At 39.1% G+C, this 25973-nt stretch overlaps 1 protein-coding gene across 1 annotated transcript; it reads left to right on the top strand.

Moving 5' to 3' along the window:
* The first annotated feature begins 3385 nt into the window (after positions 1 to 3385).
* On the top strand, positions 3386 to 10940 carry lratd1 (LRAT domain containing 1). The gene is made up of 2 exons (XM_012868854.3): positions 3386 to 3577; positions 3898 to 10940. The coding sequence occupies exon 2, from the start codon at positions 3935 to 3937 to the stop codon at positions 4721 to 4723; it is 789 nt and encodes a 262-aa protein (XP_012724308.1). The 5' UTR covers positions 3386 to 3577; positions 3898 to 3934; the 3' UTR covers positions 4724 to 10940.
* Positions 10941 to 25973: the final 15033 nt, after the last annotated feature.

The following is a 25973-nucleotide window of genomic DNA, read 5'->3' on the forward strand; positions in this document are numbered from 1 at the left end:
GCTTTCTTATTCCGCCTGAAGAAAAGGCATCCATCCCCACAGCATAATTCTGCCAACACCATCTTGGCAGGGTCAGCCCGGGGTGACCAAACACCATTTTGCACGTTGATCAAAGGGTTTCATTTTGGTGTGATTGAACCAGGAAAGAATCTTCCCATATAATGTGGAAAAATTCAATACATATGAACAGTTTTGGAATATCCTGTATGTACCAGAAGCTCTCTCTGAATGATTTTAGAAATGTACGAGTGTGTGCAGGGGCTCGGCTGTATATGAGGCATGAAGGTGCCGTTTGGCTGCACGAACAAAAGACACGCGTGCATTTTAGGATGTTTATTAGGCCATTTATCGGTCACATGTGAGACAGAGAGACGTTTTAATGTTGAAATCCATTAGGATGTAAATCTGTGAATAACTGAATGTGTGTGAGTGTTAGACAGTTTTATTTGTATTGCACAGCAGAGTAGATGATTTAGTTAGTAATTAGGGAATAGAGACGTATCCAATTATTGGGGTTGTGAAATATCACTCTGTCTCAGTAGTTATTCCACTACTGTCTGCAACCTGCCTTATTATTACAGCCACTGCCTACATGATTAGCTGGGTTTGTGAGGAAACATTTGTAAGAAGGTAAAAAGAAACAGATGTAAAAAAATAAAAAAGCCAGAACAAGTCGAGTGGGAAGTTAGCATCCTCAGAGGTAACTAATTTCTGCTCATTGTAGATTACAGGTGGCAGGAGCACAGAGGAAGAGCTGTGGCCAAAGCCATTACTGGTGGTCCCGTGACACAATGTGTGTGGGGCGGCCATGAAAAATCTTATTTACTACCTAATGTGTTTCTCTCACTCTCAGTCGGAGTTAAAGTGCACTGATACACACAAAGGGCAACATACATCATAAATGAATCACGCAGCCTTGCTTGCAGTTTCATGGTTGTAAAAAGGCAATCACTCACATACATGCACTCCTGTTCTCAAGCTTGCAGCTGTAAACACAAGGGAGGGCATGCAAACGGCTGCATGGAAATCTGACTTTGTCCTTTTGGTCTGCGTGGGCATGTGTGTAAGTACAATCGTATCTCACTAGGTGAAAAAAGCTCCTGTTCGCTCTGCCTGTCACTGACGGAAACAAAGACCAGGGGCAGCTGAAAGCTGCTATCTCCAACCATCTGGGAGAGGATGAAAAAAAAAAGACAGCAGCAACTCCTCTTACCACTCCAGATGCCACCAGAAGGACAACGAGATGAACAGATTCTGAAGACTGAGGTGTGAAGATGGAATATTATCTCCATGTCGAGGGGTCTAATATAAATGCTAAGATGGCTATCTGCTGTGGGCAGTGGCGATGAAAACAGAGACATCACTTCAGAGATGAGATGGCATTAGTGTACTCACATTCATCTTGCAAAAACAAGAAAAACTATAAGTATTCAATATATTATGCATGCAAAAGTGAGTCACAAGCTGCTATGTGATGCGCATTTCATTTCAGCCTTACTTTGGTTCCCAGGAACAACATCAGTGCAGAGTGATATCACACATTTTAGAACAAAGCATCCTGCAGAATCCTTTGTTTTACTTCTTCCTTGCTGTCAAATGCGTACCTGCAGGTCCTTCCCTCCACCAGCTACACAACCCTCATATGGGGACAGATGTGAGTGAATCTGCTGCTTTGCAAACATAAAAAAAAAAAAAAAACATATTTACAGGCCACTCATGGGAAGTGGAGGATGGAATCTGCTTGTGTGTTACACAAGGTGTTGGTATGTACTGTGCCTGGCTAAACTAGCTATCCTTTTTGACATTTGTAAAATTTCAGCATGCAACCACAAACTTAAATTAATTTTATTGGGGTTTTATGTGAGAGATCAAGACAAAGTAGTGCGTAACCATATAAGCGGGAAATTTTGTTCCTAGCTTTCCTTTGACACCTTCCCTGCAACTACAGTAGCCGGCGTCTTTTGGGCTATACGTTTACCAGCTTTGCCAACTGCTACCCATTCTTTAGAAAATTGCTCAAACTCAGCTAAATTCGATCGGGAGAGCAAGAACAGTTTTCTTGTCTTGACCCATCTTTTTACTGGATTAGCCTGCATTCAGTTTACTTTGATGTAAGCCGTACCATTGTAGCTCTGGCTCTATGTTTAGAGATATTTTAGAGTCATTTTGGTGTTTGTAGTCGAACTTCGGCCTTAGTGTCAAGTTTTTTTGCACTCTGGAAGGTTTTCTTACAGGACTTCCCTGCATTTAGGTCAATCCACCTTCTCATCAGTCAGTGATCAGTTTCTATCTCTGCAGAGGAAAAGTATCCCAACAGTATGACGCTGCCCACCACCATGTTTTACGGTAGGGATAGTGTGCTCGGACTACAGTCCTACGTCTTTGGGTGACTGTGGCTAAATGGAGTTTCTTTTTATAATCTAAAAGTTGCAGCTTTGATCTTCCACATGTTGACTTGCCCCCATGCAAAGAAGACAGCCCCAAGTGGCCTACTGACAGGCGTATCGGAGTATGAATGTGTACTTGTTTTTCAGTGCGATTAGGTAAACGTGGCTCTATTGTAAAGTACTTTGAGTGTTCAGCATGACAAGAAAAGTGCTATATTAATTCAGTTCATTTACCACTCCTCCATGATGACCAGATTTGCAGGGTGCTCATGACTCAGGCCCCTCGGCTGTATATATAATTAATAGTCTTGCAGTTTTACATTTTAATGTCCGTTGTCTAATTTTGACATTAGGTTATAACCTGACCCTGCATTGAACCGCTCCACACATTACTAGTAAGCTTATTCTTGAGGGCAATTGATTGCATTTCATTTTATTTAGGGGTGTAAAGGGAGCTGGTTAAGCACTCCATGCTTTCGGATTTTTTTAATTCTTTGTTAAAAATAGCTCTTAAACCACCTTTTCTGCTATTTTACAATTATGAACTACTTTGTGTTGATCTATCACAACAAAAAAATCAAGCAAAAACTCTATGAAGTTTGTTGCTGCTCTGGGGTGTAAAATGTGTAAATGTAAAAACATTTGGGGGGTGAGTATTTTTAGAGCTCTATTTACCATGCCATGTGTAATCTGCCTCTTGTGAGATAGTGCTGCATCTCACGCCGTCTGAACGAAAGTCTGCCCTGAAGTTGTGCGTGGACTCTGCTGATCATGTGGAGAATAACACAGCACTCTGACAACAAAAACACCACACCACAGTAACAGCCGTCCGTCGCCGCCAGCAGCCTCTGAGCGCACCTGATTGGCTCTGCTGACTGACTGGCACTTTCTCGGAGTTTCCCATTGGCTCTGAGGTAATAGGACACCGGGAACGGACTCCACTGCGGGCGGAGCGCGTCGGAGGAGGCGGAGCTCTCCGTGGTACTTAAACAGAGTTGGTGACAGAAAGAAGTGAAGTACGAGCTTCGCACTGCAGCCGGAGCGCCCGGTGCGTGCTGCAAACACCGAAGGAGAAACGAGAGAAGAAAGAGGGGAAAGAAAGAAAGCCAGAAGGGGAGCAGAGGACTGAGCAGCCCTCTGTACTCATGGATCATAAGGATATCTAGTCATTCGCCATTGGGAGCGCACTGGTATCCTCTTTTATCCTGCTTTCTCTTTATTTCTGTGCGTAAAGATTGGCCTTTATATGAAGTGGAGCATTAATTTGCTGCAGTTTCGTGTTTGGTTTTCTTACATTCCTTTGGATGTAATGATTGGCAACTGAGTGTGAGGGAGCAAGGGACAGTGGATCATTGATTGGCTCAATAATATGACAGCTTTTGCCCTTGTGCGCGCTGATCCTTGCTGTTCTTTGTGTTTTCTTAGAATAGCTACTATCGATTTTGTGCGTAAACGCATTGTTTTGTGAAAGGCGGTGTTTTAATGCTTTCCGTGCTCTCACTTTCACTAGACACCGCAGTCCATGCCTCTGCCTTGCCGGGTCATTGATGGGAAACCAACTGGATCGGATCACCCACCTCAACTACAGCGAGCTGCCCACGGGGGATCCGTCCGGGCTGGAGAAGGACGAGCTTCGGGTCGGCGTCGCCTACTTCTTCTCTGACGAAGAGGAGGAGGTGGACGATCGCACTCCGTCCGACTGCGGCTTCACCAAGGACCACAGCCCCGCCGAGGAGGGACCCTTCTCGGTCAGCGAAGTGGAATACTCGGCATTCTGCTCCCAGGAATGCATCTTCTCCAAGCTGCGGGAAAACGAGGACCTGAACGTGTACTCGGCCAAAACTTTGCTGACTATGTGCAAGCCGGGGGACCTGCTGGAGCTGGTGGCCACCGCGCAAGCCCCCCACTGGGTCATCTACCAGCGTGACGACCAGATCATTCACCTGCACAAGGGCGAAATCCGCAGGGACAGTCTGCTAGAGATCAGCAACGGCCGACACGGAAGAATAGTGAACAATCGGTACCGATTCCGGCCGCTTCCTCCGGACCTGGTGATGCAGAACGCTTCGGGACACCTGGGCTTGAGGAGCGAGGAGATTTGTTGGACCAACTCAGAAAGTTTCGCTGCCTGGTGCCGCTTCGGAAAACGGGAGTTTAAAGCAGGCGGCGAGGCGCACTCTGCAGAGCAGCAGTATTTCCTCAAAGTGCACCTGTCCGGCAGCGGGGTGCACACGCTAGTGTTTCGGAGCCTGGAGGACATGATCCGGGAGCGGCGGAGAGTGGACGCGAGTGGAATTCTTAAAGAGCTCTCTTTGGTGAACGGAGGCAAGGACTGATCAGGAATTCCGTTTGATATCCTCCGCCTACTGTCACGGAGGCGCATGGACGCACGCTTTGGCGCACAGACTGTCAGGACCTGCACACATACGCACTCAATTAAGCCCCGCCAGACGCGCACACACGGACAAAGACCTGTTGTTTTTGGGACTGGCCGCTTGTTTAGGGCAGACCGTGGCGCACTGTGGATTTCCCATTCAGATGGAGGGCTGAGATGTGAGGGAGCGCGGCCATACAAACAGACAACGCCCCGCATGGTTAGGACGCGTGCTGAGTCGCGCACTCGATTTCTAATCAACCCCATTAACCCAGAACAAGCGAAATCACCTTTACACAGCGCACACGAGTCGATTTGATTTCTCTTTGATTTCTGGGGAAAGTGGATTTGGCTCTTTTCTCCTCTGCAGCAGCAGAGCAGACCGGAAGAGAAAGGGGATGGGTGTAGATGGGATCTGGGGATGTCTCTCGGAGGTCTCTCTTTTATTTTTTTACTGCTAGCTTTACTACCAGGACAGACCCAACGACACAGACCCGAGTCACTTAATGATTCATAGACCTATGACAGCCTCAGTTGTTTGCAGCAGTTGCCTAAACAAAGCGTCTGGGCTTGACCAAGCTCCTCTTTTTGCCATATTGTCCTCTCCACAATGCTGTCATCTCGCTCACAGCACTGGATGTATGTGTAAATTGTGTTCATACATTGATTTTAAAATTTGAGTCCCTTATTTTTGTATTTAAGTTTAGTGGATTGATCTCTTTTTTTGGTTCAAATAAATGAAGGTTGAAATAAGAAGAAAAAAAATCTGGTCTTTTAGGTCTTGTTTGCACACAAACAACGCTGCATTCTCCATTTGGCGAGCACACATACATCTATGAAATATTCATGTCCAGATACCTCACGACCTCTCTCGAGCCAAGCACACTTCACACATCTTTGTAGTAATCTGCATCAAACACAAAACATCAATCTGTGATCATGCAGCTTATACTGGCTGTTTCATAGAGTGTTGTTCACAGTTAATTCAGCAAAGGCGTTTCATAACTCGAGCTCTGATCTGTGTGATGTGGATTTTACAGCCTCCCATAATTTCCGAGCACATATTTTACATCTCTGGAGTGTGCAAGATGTCATAATCCTTATCATTAAGCAACACAGCTGCTTGTGTTTATCAATCACTTTATGTGAGGGGTGGACAATGGCTTTGCTTTTCTGGCATTTATCAAATGAGGTTGGATCATTTAACTCATCAGAATCCTGGATTTGTTCTTGTGCTGCTTTCATGTTTTCCCTTAATTCCAGTTGAAAGGACAGGGAAGCACATATGTGGAGGTGTTTTTCCATGAGGCGTGCTTTTATTGAGCATGTTGCAACCATCAGTCATTATATTGATTGTATGCATTAGCAAAGGGTAACTGGGCACAGTGATGGAGATGAGTATGTCTGTAGATTTTATAGGAACAGCAAAGTTCTGACCTTCAAGTACTTTTGGTTGTAGCAATGTAAATGAGAGAGTTGCAGTTGTTTTTTAAATCAACAGATGTGAGGCAGCATGTGTGCAACAACAGTAAAGCTGATTTAAGTTATGCATATGTGATGCTTTGACATCTTAGGTGTGCCCAGGCAATGGCCTCGCTGAAATAGGGTCCTGTGCCAGAATACAGACTACTAAAGCTAAGAATCTGAATGTATGCTTTGAGAAGATGGCTTCTATATTTATTAACCTCATAATTGTATAAAGTAGTTCTTTGTTTTTGTGTTATTTATTTTTTAGTTTTTTTATGCTTTCTGCCTAAGGTGCAAATGTGTCAGGGAGGTAACATCTAAAAACAAACTTGTGCATCAATTACAACCCTTACAAATTTTCCTTTGCTTCTTGGCCCGATACACATGAAAATGTGGCGGTCCAGCAATTCTGGGTAATAACCTTTAAGTTGTTACCTGGTTTGTTGCTGAGTTAAAGGACTAATTCACTTAATAGAAATCCAGACTCTAATTAATGAGCTCTTCATCAGCATCTAAAATTATTTGACTGGTTGAACCTTGACTGTACAATAGATATAACCCAGGGGCGATATATACGTGTCAACTTTCCCAGTAAGTCAATTCTGCCAAAAACCCTTATCATTAGGTATTTTATTAAAAACATATGGAACAAAAAATATTGATCAATTCAATATTTCAATAGAAATCTAGGAATTAGCTTTTCTCTACAAAAGAGTTTTACAAATCACTAACAGAGGTTTATGAACTATAGCCCAGTTTGATCAGTCTGTATATTGCACATTTTAATTGTCAGTAAATATCTAAATATTGCTTGTAAAACACTTTTTTGTGTTTTACAAGCAAATATTAGTTTAGTGGACATTAAATTGTGTTTTATAGAATCTCCATGCTTAGCATAGAATTACTCAGTCAAAGTTCGCCTGGCCTAATTATGAAATTTTAACTGGAAAAAATCAAAAGCAAACAACTCACTTAAAAAAAACAAACAGAATATGGCCATTTATTTGTGCTGTAAATCATAAACTGTGAATTAAACACCAACTTCGGTGTCAACACATAGCAGGCAATTGTCCATTAAAAACAAATTGATATCCCAATAAGCAAAAGAAAACTCTGACCTAACTATGCTGCTCTGGGCAGAAACCCGTTTTGCTCATATCAAAACCCACCAATGCTCCAGGCAGAAGGAGCAGATCACCCAGACAGGCATTGGTGCACAAACTGCCACCGTTTATTTGGACTTCCCATTAGACATATGACCAGATACTTTTCATCTATTTCCTTTCTTCTCATTACCATCAGTTTCCACTGGCCCTTAGCCACAGCCTGCAAAAACACATTTTCATATCTGAAGAAAATAATTAACAAATGTGGTAGTTTATAAAAATTCAAGCAGGAAAGAGGGTATTTTAAATTTTCTTCTTTACAAACTTGACATTGTTGTTGCCAAACATGAACCCCAACCTTTTGCTGCTGTTTTAGTCCTTAGCTTTTGACGTATTCCCTTGTGATGACTGTTCTGCCTGTTCAGTACATGTTGAACAGGCTGAGGTTGCCTCAGGTGAGTGATTTTCTATATATTTTTTTAGCATTTGTGTTCATGTGTGTGTGAGAGAGAGAGAGAGAAAGAGCGCGAGAAAAGGAGAGTGTGTCAGACTTCCCTTGTGAGCTTGATAAATCGGGGTACTGGGGCAGCCAGTGTTACACTGCTGTTTGTGGTCTGTGACTAATAGGACTCCGAGAAAGACGAACATGTGTATGTGTGCGCACGCCACAAAGCCAGTTTGAGGGGAGATCATTGCCATCTATGACACTGTTTGTGTGTAGATCCTTTACTTTCAGTTCCATATATACATCGGGTATGTATAGGAGAGTTAAAGTGAGAAAGGCTAGTAGACAAAGCTCTGAGTGTCAGGTTGTTTGTTGAAAGCCCTGGTCACTTCTCACTGTTTGTGTGCATTTGCAAGCCATATGCTGCGTGCTTGTACCATGTAGCCATGAAGATCTACATCTTTGTTTCTATCAGCAACAGTGGGGAAGTAGCCGCTGTTACTAGGGAAACTCCAGACCCTGGCAAACAGCACATCCACCAAGCTCTGCATGCTTCTGAGTGTGAATGAGCAAACGCCTCATAGTCCAAAGCTACTGTAGCTGTCAGCCTTAACAACCACTCATGTAAGACATATGACATTCAAATCTTTCTCTCTCTCTCTCTCACACACACACACACGCGCGCCACTGTTTCCTCAGGGACCGGCTATTGTTCCTTTGGCACTGAAGTGTTTAATTCACCCAGAGAATTGTTTTCTGTATGCATCTGGACAAAGAGGATCTAGCCTTCTGCCAGCTAAATCAGTGGTCTCAGAGGAAATGTTCTGGGGAGGAGGGAACAAGAGAGAATATTGTGCCTGCATGATACCTTTAAGAGGATCTCCCTCTAATCTAGATACAGGGCCCTCCCGGTGGAGTACTTTTTTCAGTCTTTATTCTCAAGGATGGGCATTATTCAACAACAGCACAGCTGGTGATAAAAACGAGGCAGTTTCAAATGGGTTGCAAGCTGCTAAAACGTTGGTGAACGCAGTTTATACCTCTAAACATCTGTTGTGAACACATCATCCATCACATGGAGTATATCTGCATTTGAACCCCCACCTATGCTTTGGCATTTAAATCCAATTGCTCACTGCAACACATTTGTAAATTGAATATCACCATTAAGGCCTGTTATCTGTGCTTTCAGAGCATCATTGTAGCCAGAGAATAAACTGATGAAAGGTCTGTGTATTCTGCATTGTGGGTGTTTTTATAGCAGTGATTCCCAAAGTGAGGGCTGATATGTTAAGGCAAGGAAAGTTTATTTACATGGCACCATTTATGCTAAAGGAAGTTCAAAGTGCTTTGAAGGAAAATGAAGGAATAGAGATAAATATAATTACTTTAATTATACAAACACAACAAAAGAATAGCAATTACATAAACAGAAATATAAGCTTAAAATCAAGGGGAGAAAAATCATCTTTGACTTGTAGCAAATGGCAATCTTTTTAGGCGTGATATAAAAGAGGCAACAGTTTCTGCTCCTCTCAGGTTTTCTGGGTTCACAGCTGAGGAGCAGAGAAACTAAAGGCTTCCTCTCCAGGTTTAGTTCTGATCTTCCCTCAGGTCGGCCCAAGACTCTATGGGGGCTCAGGAAGGATTTGATTAGGGGACCTTCTTACTGTTAAGAACGTCATCATCACTAACAGCGTTTTATACACATTTAGTGGAATCTGGGAGATGGGTGCAAACGTAATCGGCTGAGCTTAAAAACATTCAGAGGCTGTTTGCTGAGACGTATTTGTGAACAAACCGAGCTCAATCACAAAGAAAACATAAAGCTTGCAGCAACAGACCGTGACAATGTAAACACCACCATCAAGCAATTAAGTTTTTTTCCCTCTATACCTTTAGAAAGGGAATTGGCTAATCCCTTTAAATGTTAAATTTGAAGTTTAAACAATCAAAAAGCTTTGAATTTACTATGCTGAAACAATCAAAGTCAATGTAATCATATTCTCATCCTCAATAATAAAATATTAGGATGTAGGTGTATGGTCTGTGTTCAAGTTTTAGCATTTCAGAAACGATCCCTGAGGGCCCCAGACAGCGGGTTAGTTCACTTATGCCTTGGGCCGGGTCTGGTGAATGGTCTGCATGGTTCATATCTGACCAGTAGCTCTGAAATATATTTAGATTAGAACATTCAGTGCCTTTTAGACCATGGACGAGATTTTAAAGTCTAATCTTTTGCAAACATGGTTTCCATATTTATGCCGTTTGTCAGGATTACCCAAGCAGTATTTTTTTTTATTGAGCTTCAGCTGCCTGATAAAAGTTTTTTTTTTTTTTTGTGAAGACAAGTAAAGACACCATTACCTTTACCTAACTGCAATTTAATCCCAGGTTGCACAAGTTTTTATTCGTAATTTTTTTAACAGACAAGCTTTTATTCTGACATTTTTAAGATGGCATTAAACTGATTTATTAATAACCTTAATTGGATGCTAGAATTTAAGTCCATAATAATATCAAGATTTCTTACATACTCTGTGTTTTTATTTTATTTATTTATTTATTTTTTTTGGGGGGGGGGATTTTAAATGTATTTATATGCAGTTAAACTGAAGTCTGAAGTTTATTTATATTGCACCAACACATGCCGTGTAGGCTGATCTTCATTCCTTCTTTTTCGGAACAAAAACCATTTAAAGGAAAGGTATTCAGACAGATTTGTTCATGGATGTTATTGACATTCTGACTCAGCGACTGTAAGGGTATGGTATCTGTTAATGAAAAATCATGTCCTGTTTTATCAGCATATATGTGTCTATATGGTAAGAAGTGTTGGAGTACTCCATAATCTAAACTAGGAGGAGCACTTGCAATTATAATGAGTAATAAATTATATAAGTGGCCCATGAATGGAGCCTTGAAGAACTCCACATGTGATTTTTGTTTGGCCAGATCCATGTTTACCAAAGGATACAAAGCAGTCTTGGTATAACAAATAATATCTGAGTCAGTTTAGTAAAGTAGCAGACATGCTCTCTAATCTAATCTACCTGCAAGTTATAATCAGCTGAGTTAAATGAAAGACTGAAAAACAGTTATACAAAGACATTGGTTTTAGAAGCATTGCCGAAAAGACTTTCATTAAATACTTGCAATGCTTTGCAGTCTCGGTGTTTGTGTGATTGACAACCTGCATGTCAATGTGAGTGTCTCTCAGTTTTAGTCACGGTCTTTTGTGATTTTGGGTTGACATCACAAGATGTACAAGAATTTCACTGATCAGCTTTATAAACATTACAAAAAACCTAATAACAAGTCAATAACAGATTTCAATACGTTCAATATGTTCAAATGTCCTATTTCAAATTGTCCACACGATATGGTTTAAGTGCACATTTGCCGCTTGTAAAATTAATACATTATGTTTTGCAGCTTAACTAGTTACATGATTTGCCAGAACAGTGGCACTGCATGCAGTCCATGAACCATTTGGCCTTACCCAAACAGCTTCCCTTTTCTCCCTGGCGAACAATGGATTTTATTTTCTCATTTCTTCCCTTCGGTGTTGAGTTGGATGATAGCGATGGTTTTAGGCTGTGCGTCAGGTGCATGCATAGTGGGGCTAACTGGTAGGACCGAATTCCTTATAAATCTCTCTGCCTGGTGATCATTTTTGACAAAAGTAGTTGGTGACACAACAATTCTGCAGGAAACACCAATGGAAGAAAAAATATAAATGTATGTACTCAAAACAACTTTGATCATTTGCTTCATGTAATTTCATTAGGGGCATGTATGTAAAAGCTGATCTTAATTAATCAAAGATTAACAATAACATAGCAAAACAAATAGAAAGGACAATGAAATGCTGTTATGTATGTGACAACTTTATTGTTGATTTTATCAAGCAATAGACAGTGAATTGTTTCAGACTTTTAAAAACACCTAATCGTTCTAAATCAGCCATGGGATTCTTTGAAACTTTGTGTAGCATTTTAAAATTACATTTATATACCTGAGGAGAGCTGGGGAAAGCTGTCAGAAAAACAGCATATGCTATTCGCTAAACCTATAATGCAAGAAATGTCAGTTAGAGAAACAATTAAAAGTCTGGAAATCCACAATTTTGTTTGTAAATGGAAACAGCTTGAAGTACAGCAGATCAAAACTCCCTTTTGACTTCAGACTTCTGGAGGATTAGTAAGATTCAGGAGCGGTGCGGTTCTTTTTTTAATGAGCAGCGGCACCTGCACAAACAACATTGAGTCATCAGAAGCAAACGTTTCTTAGGCTTTGTTGGTCTTATCGTGTGTTGTAATAAGTTACTTGCACAAATAACTTGTGGGTGTGGAGCCCTGCCTTTATGACATTTTATAACATTGTATCAAAACCTAAGATTTAGATTGCCAACAATGACTTCAACACCAGCAAGAAAGCAGTGAAAAGCTGAACTTGTAGGGAAGTGTGGGTCTGTTGTGCTCTTCGTGAAATCTTAGTATTTGTTATTTTCACCCTGACATACCTCCAGGTAAAAGAAGAAATTCCAGCTGTATTTTGTACAAGGCTTGTGTTGCGACATACAGTCAGACTGAAATCCACTGATTAAAACATGCCTCCAGCTCTTGAAGAAAACAGGTTGTTCCACTGAAAAAGACCAGTATTCAAACTGTGCCTTACCCGTCTTTCATTAACAACAGGTAGACCAACTGTATGCAAATAAATGCTGCGATCCGTTAACGGCGCTTTGCTCTAGGCAAATTCAAAGGATGGTCACAACTCAATGTTCAAATGAGTCAAATTTGTGGAGATGTCGGAGAGCTAACTCACTGGGACAATGCTTAGAAAGTAAATATAACTACATATTTTTAAGCATTTATTTAGTTGCATTATAAAACAAGTATTTAAACCCACACCCTGATTTAGTCAAAAACAAGTCTTTAAAGTGTATTTCGTTGTTAATCTAAAACTGTTTAATATGCTTACCAGCTCCTTGTAGTGTTCTATTAATTTTGTTTTTATTACTAATGCATATACATTATGTTGTCATGAGTTTAACCTTTTAATAACACGCTTTACAACAAGAGCCTTGTGTTTTATTGGGATTTTATGCAATAAATAAACATAAAGTAACACATAATTGTGAAGTGGATGGCCTGTTTTAATCTAATGTCAAAAGTAAAACTAATTTCCCTTAGAGGTCACCTAATTGAATAACAGGATCACTTAAATCAATCGCCTCCTTTTGATATGGAGACCAAAATACTTGCGGGTCACACAATGCTTTGTCTCTAATGAAAAAATAAAAAATGCAAAGCTAATTTTACTGTGAACATTTTGACTGTCACCTGCCCATGATGAACTGAAATTACTATTTTAGTAGAAGCCAACAAATAAGTCTGAGTTTGTAGAAATGTATCTGTAAACCAGTGTAGTGCATGTATGCCTTGTCAAAAGGAAGGAAAAGCAATATCCAATTTTTGGGGGTGGATTGTGTTTGGTTTCCTTGGTCATAGGGAAAAAAAATACTCTTCTCAGCCACAAGAACATTTTATGAGTTTTTCCTACTCTGAAAAGGCCAAATCTGGGTTTAAATGAAAGTCAGCAAATGTTTGTTTTGTTCCGTTTATTGTTATATTTAAACTAAAGCAAGAAAAGGGAGTTGGTAAAAGAGAAGCACCTTGTTGTACCTAATACTTTTTCATTTAAAAAAAGATTCTAACTTATGTTCATTTATACTGAAAGACACCCCCCCCCCCCCCCAATCAAAATATTGCATGCACATGATGTATGATGCATGTACATAAGCATCAACTACCTTTGCTGGTGGGTCAAATTTGTCTCATTGTTATATCCTGGTTACATAAAAAAAGGGTTGCAAATGGGCCACACTTTGGATTACCTGGACCTAAGTAGTAAATACAGCACATCTATATGTGATTCACTTTCAGTATAAATATTATAAAGGTATAACAGTACTTTTATATCACACAGAAATAAATAGACAATTTTTATCAGATGAGAACTGCATTCTTTTTTGAACGTGGTAAAAAAAGGCAACATTCATGCATAGCAAAACCTTTAATTATCCGTATTAACCACTGATTATTACTATTTTTTTCTTCAAGTCAACCGCTGTTTAAACAGCTTTGCTAAGTGTGAAGATCTTTTGCAAGGCAACATGTTTTCATAAATTGTAGAATACACATTTGGGTGATAAAACACTTCCTGCAGTCGATAAATGTTCTATTCTGAGGGCAGGTGTTCCAATCTTAGACTGCTCCAGAGAGTTAAGGGACTGAACAGCCTCGGGATATTTTCTCTGCCGCAGCTGCATCGCTCTGTCCTTAGCCTTCACCCCCACCTCTGTGAAAAAGCACTGACTGCTAAATGTCAACGGTATACAGTCAATAACCATTTACCTTTTACTCATTCTGACTACTGCGTCTGCAAACGTTCAGTTACATTTACTTCTAATGCTACAAAAGGTAGCTTTAGGATTGCATTTAGATGAAAACACCTACTGAATTTAGATATTTTATGACATTCAAGGTCAAATCTTTTGAGATAGGAGTAAAAAAAAATATTTATTTTGCTAGTTAGCATTTCCTCCTCTTTAGAAAGCATAAGCTTTTCATTTATTCACAGTATGTGAACGTCTCATAAAACTGTGTACAGATTATTCAAAATGGTGTAATACAAATTATTTTTTTTCTGTAATTACAAAACCATGGCTGTTCAAAGCGTATCTGTGCATAATAATGAGCAATTTGTTGCTGATTAACATTCATGAAAAACATTTTTCCATAAAACTATTCCTATCAGGAAACTGTGGCCGGGATTTGTTTTGCTCTGTTTTTTCTCGTTTAACTCCGTTGCAGCTTTGCCAAAGGAACTGACCCTGACATTAGTAGTAAAAGAACAAATATTACAATCTGCAATGCATCGTGCAAACGTTACAGCTGCATATGTGGGGTTTTCATCCTTCTGCTAACTCCTCAACACATGAGAAGAGAAATTGCCCAGAGGCTATGGCCCAGTGCAATCACATTTTGATTAATGAAAGGCCTAACATAGCCCCATCTTTCCGTCTCTGTGGTTTAATCCCTCTTTTAAAAGGCACAGCAAAAGGTTACTGTAAATGTCATTATGGGCAATTTCACAACCTTTTCACTGCCAAATGTCATCCTTTCACCATTTTGTAATCCTGTTTCCTTTCTAAACTATTCACATGTATTCACCATTTCACAACGTTCCCAAAGCTAAGAGCAGGCGCGCGCGCACACCTTCTGCGGCAGCATTCTGTCGAATAGCGCACAGAAGAAAAAAAACAATGAGTGCAGTTTGAAAATAAGCATGTGGTCATTTCACAGCCAGTGTGAGGCCCGATCTGCTTACTGAAGGGATAAGAAAGTGTTGGAAAATCATGCAGATACACAGCATGTTTCCGTGTTTACGGCCACAACTCATTAAAGTGTGTCAGGGTGATTAATAAAAAGAACTCCCATTAGTCTTGACCCTTTAGAAACCTCCACTTTTCAGTTTGCATCAGTAAATAAGAGAAATGATGGTGGGTCGTTGAATGTTGAATCAAACAAAAACAAAATGCAACATTACAACATTAAGAAAAAGCATTAGCTTGCTTACAGACTTACTACTTTTACTTTTGTGTTAGACTCATTTTAGATCATCAAACTAATTTAATGTCAGACTAAGATAACCAAAGTAAATACAAAATACAGTTTTCAAAATGATTTTATTTATTACTGAAAAAGCTATTCAAACCAACGTCTCTCTACACAAGAAGGTAATTAGAACCCTAACCCAGTCATTATTTGGGTCTCCCTTGGCAGCAACAGCTTCGAGCATTTGTGATAAACCATAAAAAGCCTTTTATAACACTGTGACTGAATTATGGCCCACACTTCTTTACATAATTGTTTTAACTCAGCCATGTTAAAGGTTGAGTGGCCTATTGAAGGTCATACCAATGACCATCTAATATATCAAAGCCAGGACTTTGGCTTGGCAACTCCAAAAACATTCCTCTTGTGTTTTTTGAGACATTCAGAGATGGATTTCCTGGTGTGCTTCAGTCCATTGCCTGGCTGCATAACCCAAGTGCACCTTTTCTTAGGGGTTAAGCCAGTGGCTGGACACTTGCCTCTAGGATTTCCTGCTGGAGAGTAGGATTGATGGTTGCATTAATTACAGAAAGCTGTTCAGGTCCTGAAGCTGCAACGCAGCTCCAGACCATCACGTTACAATGATCATCTGACTGTTTCTACAATGAGGTGCTCTATATTTCTTTTTTAAATGCTGTTACTAGATGCAATTGGATGGATACCTGCCAAGCTTGATTTGCCATATTGAATCAGGGAGAGTGAGCAGAGTTGTGCTGGTAGTTACGCCACGGTTCAGTCTTTTGAGGTGGAGGATATCCCCCCCTGCATCTCCGGAGGTTGAGGGAGGGTTGATGAGCTATGTTAAGAGTTTATTAGCAAAAAAAGTTGATTTGGGGAGGGAGTTACCCTTTATTTCTTGATTGTAAACCTCTGGCAGCAATCTGGCCTCTTTGTGGCAACTAAAATTGGACTGAGCTCTCCAAAATGGTGGTCAATCCCAGTTAATTGACAAGCTAGCAAGGTGGGTGGTCACCTTTCCCTATATGCCAGTTTAATTTGGACTGTTTTCCTTAAATAAACGAAACACTTATTCAAAAACCGTGTTATGCTTTTACTCAGGTTATCTTTATCTGATATTACAATTTATCTGATGATCTAAAACACAAACGTGACAAAAAATAACTAAATCTAATGTTTTCACAGCATTGTAGCTGAACTATAATCCTCAGTAAACCTTAGTAGCAGAGACTAAGAATGGTGAAGATAGCAATTGTCACATTCATCCAAAAAGGATAAAAACATAAAGAACTGTTGAGGAGTAGGACACGTTTGACAAGAGACACTTCACAAAGTTTTTTCACACTATTGTCAAGGTACCAAGACACAATGAAATGTACTTTTTTACATTTAAATAGGACAAACTGTACTCTGAAAATAATGTGCAGTTTTCAGAGGAGATTATGTGTTTTAAGAGAGGAGAACCTTGCTGCAGGGCTGACAAGAGGTATGTTTTGTTTCGCTAGTTAGCCTGTAGTCAATAAACGAGGGCTTTCTTAGTCCTAGTACTCTGGACCCAATGCCTTAAATATTTAAAGCCACGTAACCGGCTTATAAAAAAAAAGACAAAAAAACGATCACGATAAATTAAGGTTATATATACCAAGCCTCCATCTTGATAGTGTTTTCAGCCTTTATTTACAGAAAAATAATTTGCTCTCAGGCTCGATTAGCAAATATAAACAGACGTGGCGACATCTAGCGACAGTATCATCCACTTCAGTGAACACCAGCGTTCATATTGTATGACCAGCAGCATTCCAGTGTTTTTCTTCTTAGAATCATATATTTTGTGCTTTTTCTTACTGGATCTTAGAGCATTCAGCATTGTTCCGCTGGAATATGCTAACAGTCGTTAACTGCTTCCTTGTTTTAACCCCTGCTGCGCATGCACAGTACGTACTTCCATTAAAATCATAAATAAACACGAAAAGCTTTATTTACTAACAAACTGAGCACAAAACACCAAAATAACAACTAATAAAACTTTCATAAAAAAAAAAAAGTTTCTTTGAATTATTCAACAAAATATCAGACAGACTTTATTGGAAAACAGGATCAGTTTATCCACTTGTGGAATACCAGCAACACAACTGTTACAGCAAAATGACCACCAGGTTTTTTTAAGCTCTTAATGCCTGCATAATGCCTGATTTAAATGTGGGCAAACTGCATCAGAAGCTACTCTGTTGGTGAAATAATTTTTGGAAGCAAGTGGAAACTAAAATTTGCATAAATGCAATACCCACTAATAATAGTGTTATGCAGCTCTCACACTTTTCTCTATTTTACCATGTGTGCATATTTAGAAACATTTTTTTACATGAGTCAAACACCTAATGAGGTCCAACCCTCAAAAAGAGGAGTATGAGTAAGGTGGATCATATGTCCTTGATATGTTTATGTTTATTTATGTTTATTTTTTAGTTAAAGTAAAGTAAATAGTGGTTCTTACTGTAATGATATTAATGGTTGCTTGTTATTTTGGGCCTTCACCACTTAAACCTTTGTCGGTGCAGAATGGAGATCCGACTTGCCAAAGGGACAATCTGACCCAGATTCAACATGAACAGGTCAGTGCAAAGAGGCGATTGAGGCTGTGTTTGTTGTGTTGAAGTCCACATTGTGATAAAAAACTGAAAGTTTATAGAGAATAAGGACTGTTCGGAACTCCAGTCTAAGTTAAGAACCTTTACTTGAACACCTGCATATCTTCTTTCATCAATAACCTTAATTTCTTTTTCAAAACTTAGTAATCACATGACCTTCTTTGGGCTGAATATTTTGTGCACCAGACATAGTTCAATAGTTTCCCCACATGACAAAAAAATATTGACTAAAGCAGGGGCCACCAACCTTTTTGAAACTGAGAGCTACTTCATCAGTACTGTGTCATACAGAGGGCTGCCTGTACTGACTTTTAAACTACAAGAGTCCAAGCTCACCATATCTTTGTGTAATATAAATATGTTTTTAATGCTTTTGTCATTTTTAATGACAAAAGGAAGAGCAACTGAATAAAATAGCATTTTAAATGCAGCTCACTGGAGGGTTGTGCTATTTTTTTGAACAGGCTTGTGACATATTGTCCTGGGAGGCCACCTGGTGCCTGCGGGCACTACGTTTATGACCCCTGGACTAAAAAAACAGGGTCTTCTCTCCTGCTGTATCAGCCACTGTAAGTGTCCAGCAAGCTGCTGTGACTGAATTTAGATTAATGCAGACTAAATAATTGCATTAAGTTGAATCACCTTGTCTACTGTTATTGCTGGGACACAAACACTTGCTTTGTATTTATGTAACTTTCAGAATGGTGCATATGTCTATTACTGTAAGCAGAACATTTTTGATTCACTGTGTTTATGGTATGGAAACTTTTAATGTGTCCAAAAACACTCATGGCATTGTGGCTTAGCTGGAGTTCACATTAGTAGTGCTAATGTATTGGATACCCAAAGAAGGGCTTTCAAAGTTTTTGTTTTTAACAGTCACATATCTAAAGATACCTTTAAAATGAGCACCAAGAGAAAAACTAACATAAGCCTCGCAGAACATTCAAACTTCACGAAAGACTGGGAAGAACCGACATTTGAATGAGACCTTCTAACCACTACACCTCCATGAGCCGGAAAACATAATTTAGTTGTCAAAAATTGAAACCTTCATTTTTTTTATGAAGTCTGAAATTCTAGCATGTCTGTTTAACTAACAGAGCAACATTCTCAGTTTTTAGCTCAGTAGAAGGTTGAAACAGGTCACTCATTCTTTGTTGGCTCTTCAATTACAGTGAAAATTGCAGATATTTAATTAAAACTTACTGTTTAAATGAGACTTACTCTTTAAAATCCACATTCTAGCCCTAAATACATTTTGTTGTCAACTTGGAGTCACGAGGAATGGAAAAAAAGTTGAATGTAGTTTTTCCATTTGCAGCATATATATCTTTATATTCTTTTTGGGTGAATTTTCAAGCCGTTCAGTCTTCTCTATCCCCTATTAGGTTTTTTATTTAACAGTTACATTGCAGCATTTGCTGTGGAATTGCTAAACAAGGTCATGGACTTCCGGCTTACCATTTTCGCAAGTCTGCTCCGTTTTATTTTTGGTGCAATTTTCCAGTCCAAGCTTAAGGATGCCAAAGCTGTAAATGGGTAAGTCAAACTGTTCGGTTTTTCATTACACCCCCCCCCCCAGCATATTACAAAAACGGCAGAATGGGGCGGAGTGGAATGGTCTGTGACCTGTAGGGGCGTGGGGTGTGAAGTGCCTCCTTCAGATTTAAAGAGACAACACCAAAAGCAGTTGTTCCCAGATGCACCTCAGAACTGGCCTGTTCTCAGGTCCTGTGGAGCTAAATTAATGAGGAATTCAGACCAAAGCATCGCAGTTCCACTTTGTATAGACAACAACTGAATGATTCAAATGTAAAAAGGATGAACTGAAAAACATGTCCCCATTGAAGCGAAACATTATTTTCTCTAGCCGTAAAAAAAGGTAGACAAAAACATGTTGATCTGTTATTGTAGAAAGGCTCAAGGACAGGTGTTTTTACTATGACCAGTTAGTCAATAAATACTTTTACTAACATAAGCCAAGACTTTCTCAAATTTTCACTGGTTGGCTTTCTATTGAAATGTGTGAATTTAATAGTTATTTCAGCTGCTATTGTTGTGCAACCTCAAACTGAATGAATGCTAATATTAGATAGAGCGCTGGTTGAGTCCAACAGAATGATGAACAAGTGTGTTGGCAAAAACTGACTGTAGATTATCATGTAGTCTCCCAGATCCCTCTTGTGCCAGCTTGATAAAGTAAAAATCTTAAATTACTTTCAGATAAATGTGGCTTGTTTGCAAATTTGCAAATTTTTCAGCAAGCCTAGTTTAACCATACAATCAGTTTGTCACAAAGAAAGAGGATGGGAAAGTAAAGTTTTAACAACCAACGTTAAATAAACTTCTGCCCATTACTGAGTGACAGCAGACTGCTGGATGACGAGGCTTGGTGTTACTACTAGCACATGTGATCTATCTACACTGCTGTTGTTTAATGAGGGTTAATGAATTTATCAGCGTTTTCTAAGAGGCTTTGATATGAAATTAATGATGGTAATGAGCTATAGTCAGGAAGGTAATAGCCAGAACACTGTGTTTGTTACATACTGTACCTGTTATTTTAACTCATATCAAGAAAAAAAAAACAATGATGGTTCCAGCAACAGGTCCTTCCACAATTACCTGCATTGCCACCTGTCTTCTTGTGCAGTCTTCAGCCTCTGATATGCACCTTTTTGCTAACTTCATTGGGTTTTTTCCATTTTCACTCTACACATTACAACCGAGTGAAAACTGAAATAGTTTTATCCCTTTCTTCTTTAGGCCTTGGCCACACATAGCTGTGTCTTAAAAAAAAAAAACACATAATTTTTTTAAAATAATATTGTACACACAAAATCGTTTTCAGAAAACTTTTCATCCACTCAAACCCGCACAAACACACCACTGAGCATTGTTTTATGGCCTTCTTACACTGTGCAATTTTAGAAATCTTACAAGACAACACCATGACACACTGTACGACGTGGATTTAGCTTTGGTGCAACGTTAAGTTTGATGAGTGCACCTTATCCGTTCACCATTTACTACTAAATCGTTTACGACGTACGCCAATAAGCAACTTCATCAGCATGTACCACATAAGTGTCTGCCATCCATCTACAGCACTGCTTGTATCTGATATAAACAAACTAAATCACCTGTTCAGCCGCATGCTTTACTCTTCAATACTAAATCCATCCAAAACAAAAGCACAATCAAATCATTTTAATAAAAAAATAGTCCAGCAATAAATGAAAGAGTTCTCTTTCATTGAATATGTTTATTCAACAACAATGTCCTTTCATAAATAATAAAAAAATAAGTTCGGCAAAATGTTCCAGCTCAGCACATTGCAGTCTGGTGCAGGCACAAAAAGAAAAACTTTTTTTGAGGCCCAAATTATGAGTCTTGGTATAGGCTACCATAGTAAGAGAACAATAATGAAACATGTCACCAGTTTGTGGCTGCCATGCAATCTGACATGTATACAAGCTAATGAAGATGCACATGTTCACCGCCTTGGTCAATGCTCTGTACAGCTGTTAGCAAACAGCACAGGTTATCCCTGACAGGATTTCATTCAGAAATCCAAAACGGATTCCTTTTTTTTTTTCTTTATTTACCTGGCAGCACCATTTGGAACCTGTGGAGCCTCTCATATAATAACGGCTCTGATTAGTAGACGTAGGATGTAGCATCTGTCACACTGTGAGATAATCTTTCTATATCTGACACCATCACATATTAATTGCAGGATATCTTTGGTCTCAAGACGCTAACAATGACCGTCCTTGAATATTTTTTCTCACGTAACAATTCAGATTTAGAGCCTTCAGTTCTCGTGTGCACTGTGCCCAAAATCGCACAGTGTATAAAGGTCAATTAAACATGCCAAAAGCATAGGGGGCAGTGTACCGCAATGTGAGTCAGTCAGAATCCTTCAAAGCACTTGTGATGTTTACATGAACATAATTTCACGATCAGATTAAAATGTATACAGATTAAATAATGGGATTGTACTGTTTATATGGGCACACAATCAATTAATCAGATCATAATGTGCGTGTATATGCACATATGGCATTATTCAAAATATAACCACTTTGACATGCACAGTTATCAAATTCCCCTAAAAAAACACATAAGTGCTTTAGTCTTCCGGGCGCCCATGATAGACTTGCACAACGTTCTAATTACGGTTGAGTTAGCAACAATTTTGAGCTCTTTTATTTTTCAGCAGCCCTGACAGTTTAGCTTCCCGACATATTTCCGCCACTCGCCAATGCAGATATACATAATTTTTACGTCGGGTGCACATGTGCACTCAGGTCAGTTTGCCACATTCGGAATAACTTGAACCTGACAAGCATTTATACGCACAATAATCGTATTCTCAATTGGCACAAACCCCCTCTTTCATTCGGAATACAATTTCATTCTGACTGAGCTTAATCCGATCATCATTTTCTGATTGGCTTGTTTACATGACACATTTTTATTCCGATTACTTTTATCCATGTAAACGTGGCTAATAAGGGCATTGGACAACATTGTGCCTCTGTATTGAGAGGGAGTTGGTTTAAAATAGCTGACCTCTGAATGCTCTTTCTCCTTTGCACCGCAACATATTGGAGCAACTGAAAGCATCTCAACCAACTGTGATATTTATAATGCTCCATGTATGCTTTTACTCTGAAGTCTCGTTACCGAGGTGACGACAGAAAATGCTGTGTGGTTGCCGGGGTAATGTCAGTTGGAAATAAACAACCGGAGATGCCGACACGTTTTGTAAACAGCCAATCACAAAACCAGCACCTCTCTGACACCATTCACTTGTCTACCACTGCATGGCCATTAACAATGGTCGCACATGTGACGTCAGGGCCACATTATGTTATTTATTTATTATTTATTATTTGTGATGCACCGGACTCTATAACTCTGTTTTGTCCTGTACACACACGCATGTTCAAAAACAGATTTCTTTTTTAAATCTCCACTTTGGCCAGAGTTTTCAGAATAGATTTTAATGATGTACAACTGAATTTTTTATGTGGATAAAAGGCCAAAACACTAAGAGATTAATTACTGTTCCCAGATTTTCAGCAAAGTGTGGACTATGTTTCAGTTTGCTACTTCACTAACAATATTCTGCTGTTTTAATCAGGGATTTCCCAACCAGGATTGTTTTGTTCACCAATACAGATCAGGGCCACATCAGAATAGGCATCAGCAGAAAGAATCCTAGACTCTCCCAGATACTTCAACAAGTTTCATGAAATAAACACCATGTATATGCTTGAAAACTCTGTACCTTTAAATTGCCGGTAATTTAGCACACTATAGTTCATGCTATGACTTACTCTCCTACGATATTTAGGACCGTGCAGTCGCTCCATTCAAATTTTCTTGACATGGACTTAGTCTCCATTTAAATGTCTGTTAAAAACTGATTTTGATTTGACTTAATATACCCAAAAATTAGGGTTGTAATTAATTTTTTTTAATCTTTTACTGTTTCACTTATTTATATATAAAGTGTATTGTTTTAATCTGGCTCAGATGTGAAGCACTTTAGTCAACTGTTGCTTTTTAAAATGTGCTATACAAACCAATTATACATTGAAAGTGATATTTGTGGGCAGACATAAACAAAAAGATGAAATATCTAGAGGGGAAATCATAAACTCACTTTTCTACCCTGAATATTTCAATATTTAGAAGGGAAGCTCAAAAAACCTGGTCATAACTAAAATGAACAGACCTGTGATGGATAAAGTGGTTTTAAAACACTGTCATGGAAAAGCGTATTGTGATTATATCCATCAGCAGCTTAAGGTGGATCCCACTCGACTTCACACAGCGTTAAACACGGAGGAAAACAACAAAAAGATGCTATAACATGCATCTCTGTTAAACTGCCAACAGCACCTGCTGCAAACAGTTATACAAAGAGTATACTGGAAAAGTAATACACATTGATCTCATTTAACATTGCAATCTACTGACTTCTAGGAACTAAATAAGATTGTGAAAAAAATATATATTCTTTGCAATCAATCCTATACAACAGAAAAGCAATTTTGTTTACCTTTAAATGGTGCAAAAGTTTTAAGGAAAATGCCTTTTTTGAACAGAGGAGTGAAGTTAGGTACTTGGATTTTCACCCATAAAAAACTAGTAAGTTTCTCTCTGCCAGTGGCATACCGCTTATTCTGACATTGACTCTTGTTTGGTGTTGTTTATTGGAATGGATTGGTTTGTTTCAAGAAACATGACATATTGCTATTTAACAATTTATTTTAACATGGGGAGCTGGTGAAGATTCTCAGTCACAGAATTAACATGAAGAGGTTTTGGTGGAGTTTACGAGAACCGTGCAGTACACAACTACAAGAGCCTGCTGCACCATCCTGCTGGTCAGCAGATGCACTGCTTGGGATGGCATGTCATTCCTCAACTTGCATTTGATGCAAGGTGATGTGGTTGTGCTTTTCACTTCAGCACAAACGGCACACCAAAACTAACCCCACGAATAAGGTCAAGATTGTACGCGGCCAATCCATTCTCTCCCAACTCAAATTCCACTCTGTGGGGCTTAACATTGGCATCTCAGAAGATTCATTTTTCAGTTGAAGATGTGGGATTGACACTGGTTGCAGAATCTCATCTTAGGTTCTCTTTACACTGAGCAGGAATCTAATGGCAAACCTTGTTTTTCCACTGCAAGCGATGCCTCCCCACACCATGACACTGTCTCCACCTTTTTGGCATTGGCAGAGAGGATTTAACAAGTTTTTCATGGTCACAACCCAAAAAACAATTTTCCTTACAAATAACGTACCATTTAAGTGAAGTAAATAAGCTTTTCAATGGGACAAGATTTATTGCCAAGAAGCATTTAGAAGAGCAAAATATCAACCGTACACTAATTTCTTTTCTTTCAACAGTAGTATTTGGGTCTTTTTTGTCCTATTTCCTAAAGCGTTTGTGACCCCAGATGAGTGTGATAAATGAGAAAAGCTTTTCTTAAAAAAAAAAATCATTATTGTGCCTGACTCTAATGTTTAAATTCATATTGGTTTTTATACACACACCCTGAGTGGGCACTACAACAGAGAGAAGATGCAGACATGGGTTTCTCTCCCAAATGTAACCAAGAGATGTTAGATACTTTTCTCAAAATCATAACTGTGAACTAAATTGCTACACTAGAGTACATGTTATAAATATTCTTCAATGGATCAACAGTTTCTGGACAGAAAATCCGTGAAAAATCCAACCAATAATTCTGGAGATATTTCATTTTTGGAGTAAGGCAGGGACCAACTGGGCTATCACCAACACTCTACCTTAAAGCCATGCAACAAGCCAGGGGTGAAATTGGGATTTGTGTGCAAGGGGTATCCAAAGTCCAAATGGGAATGGTAAGGGGGGAGGGGGAGTTTCCCCAAACCACACTCTGTTGCTCTTCTGAAATTTAAGACAGGTATTTTTTATTGAATCTAATCAGATGGCCACCACAAGGGAAGGTGGAAAACATTTTCACAATAGTTGGTCAGTTGTGTGAAAGTGCTCGCTAAATGTTTTCTAAGTCTTTCTTTATTATGCTGTGTTGAACTCCTGGAGACAAAATCAATCAATCAATCAATCAATCAATCAATCAATCAATCAATCAATCAATATTATAACATTTCTGATTAAATTCATGCTCCTATTTCCTATAACTATTTTATCCAGCATCCATTTGAAACATTTAAACAAACTGTATTGCACCCACAAATTTACTCATCACATTTTGGATTAATAATGGCAACACATATCCATAAATTAAACACAATTATTTGTGTTATTACATGTTTTTATGAAGATTTTACATGATAGTTTATTTCCAATGTTTTTGTTCTGTCATATT

This window comes from Fundulus heteroclitus, chromosome 15, assembly GCF_011125445.2.
Source record: "Fundulus heteroclitus isolate FHET01 chromosome 15, MU-UCD_Fhet_4.1, whole genome shotgun sequence".
Classification (NCBI taxonomy): domain Eukaryota; kingdom Metazoa; phylum Chordata; class Actinopteri; order Cyprinodontiformes; family Fundulidae; genus Fundulus; species Fundulus heteroclitus.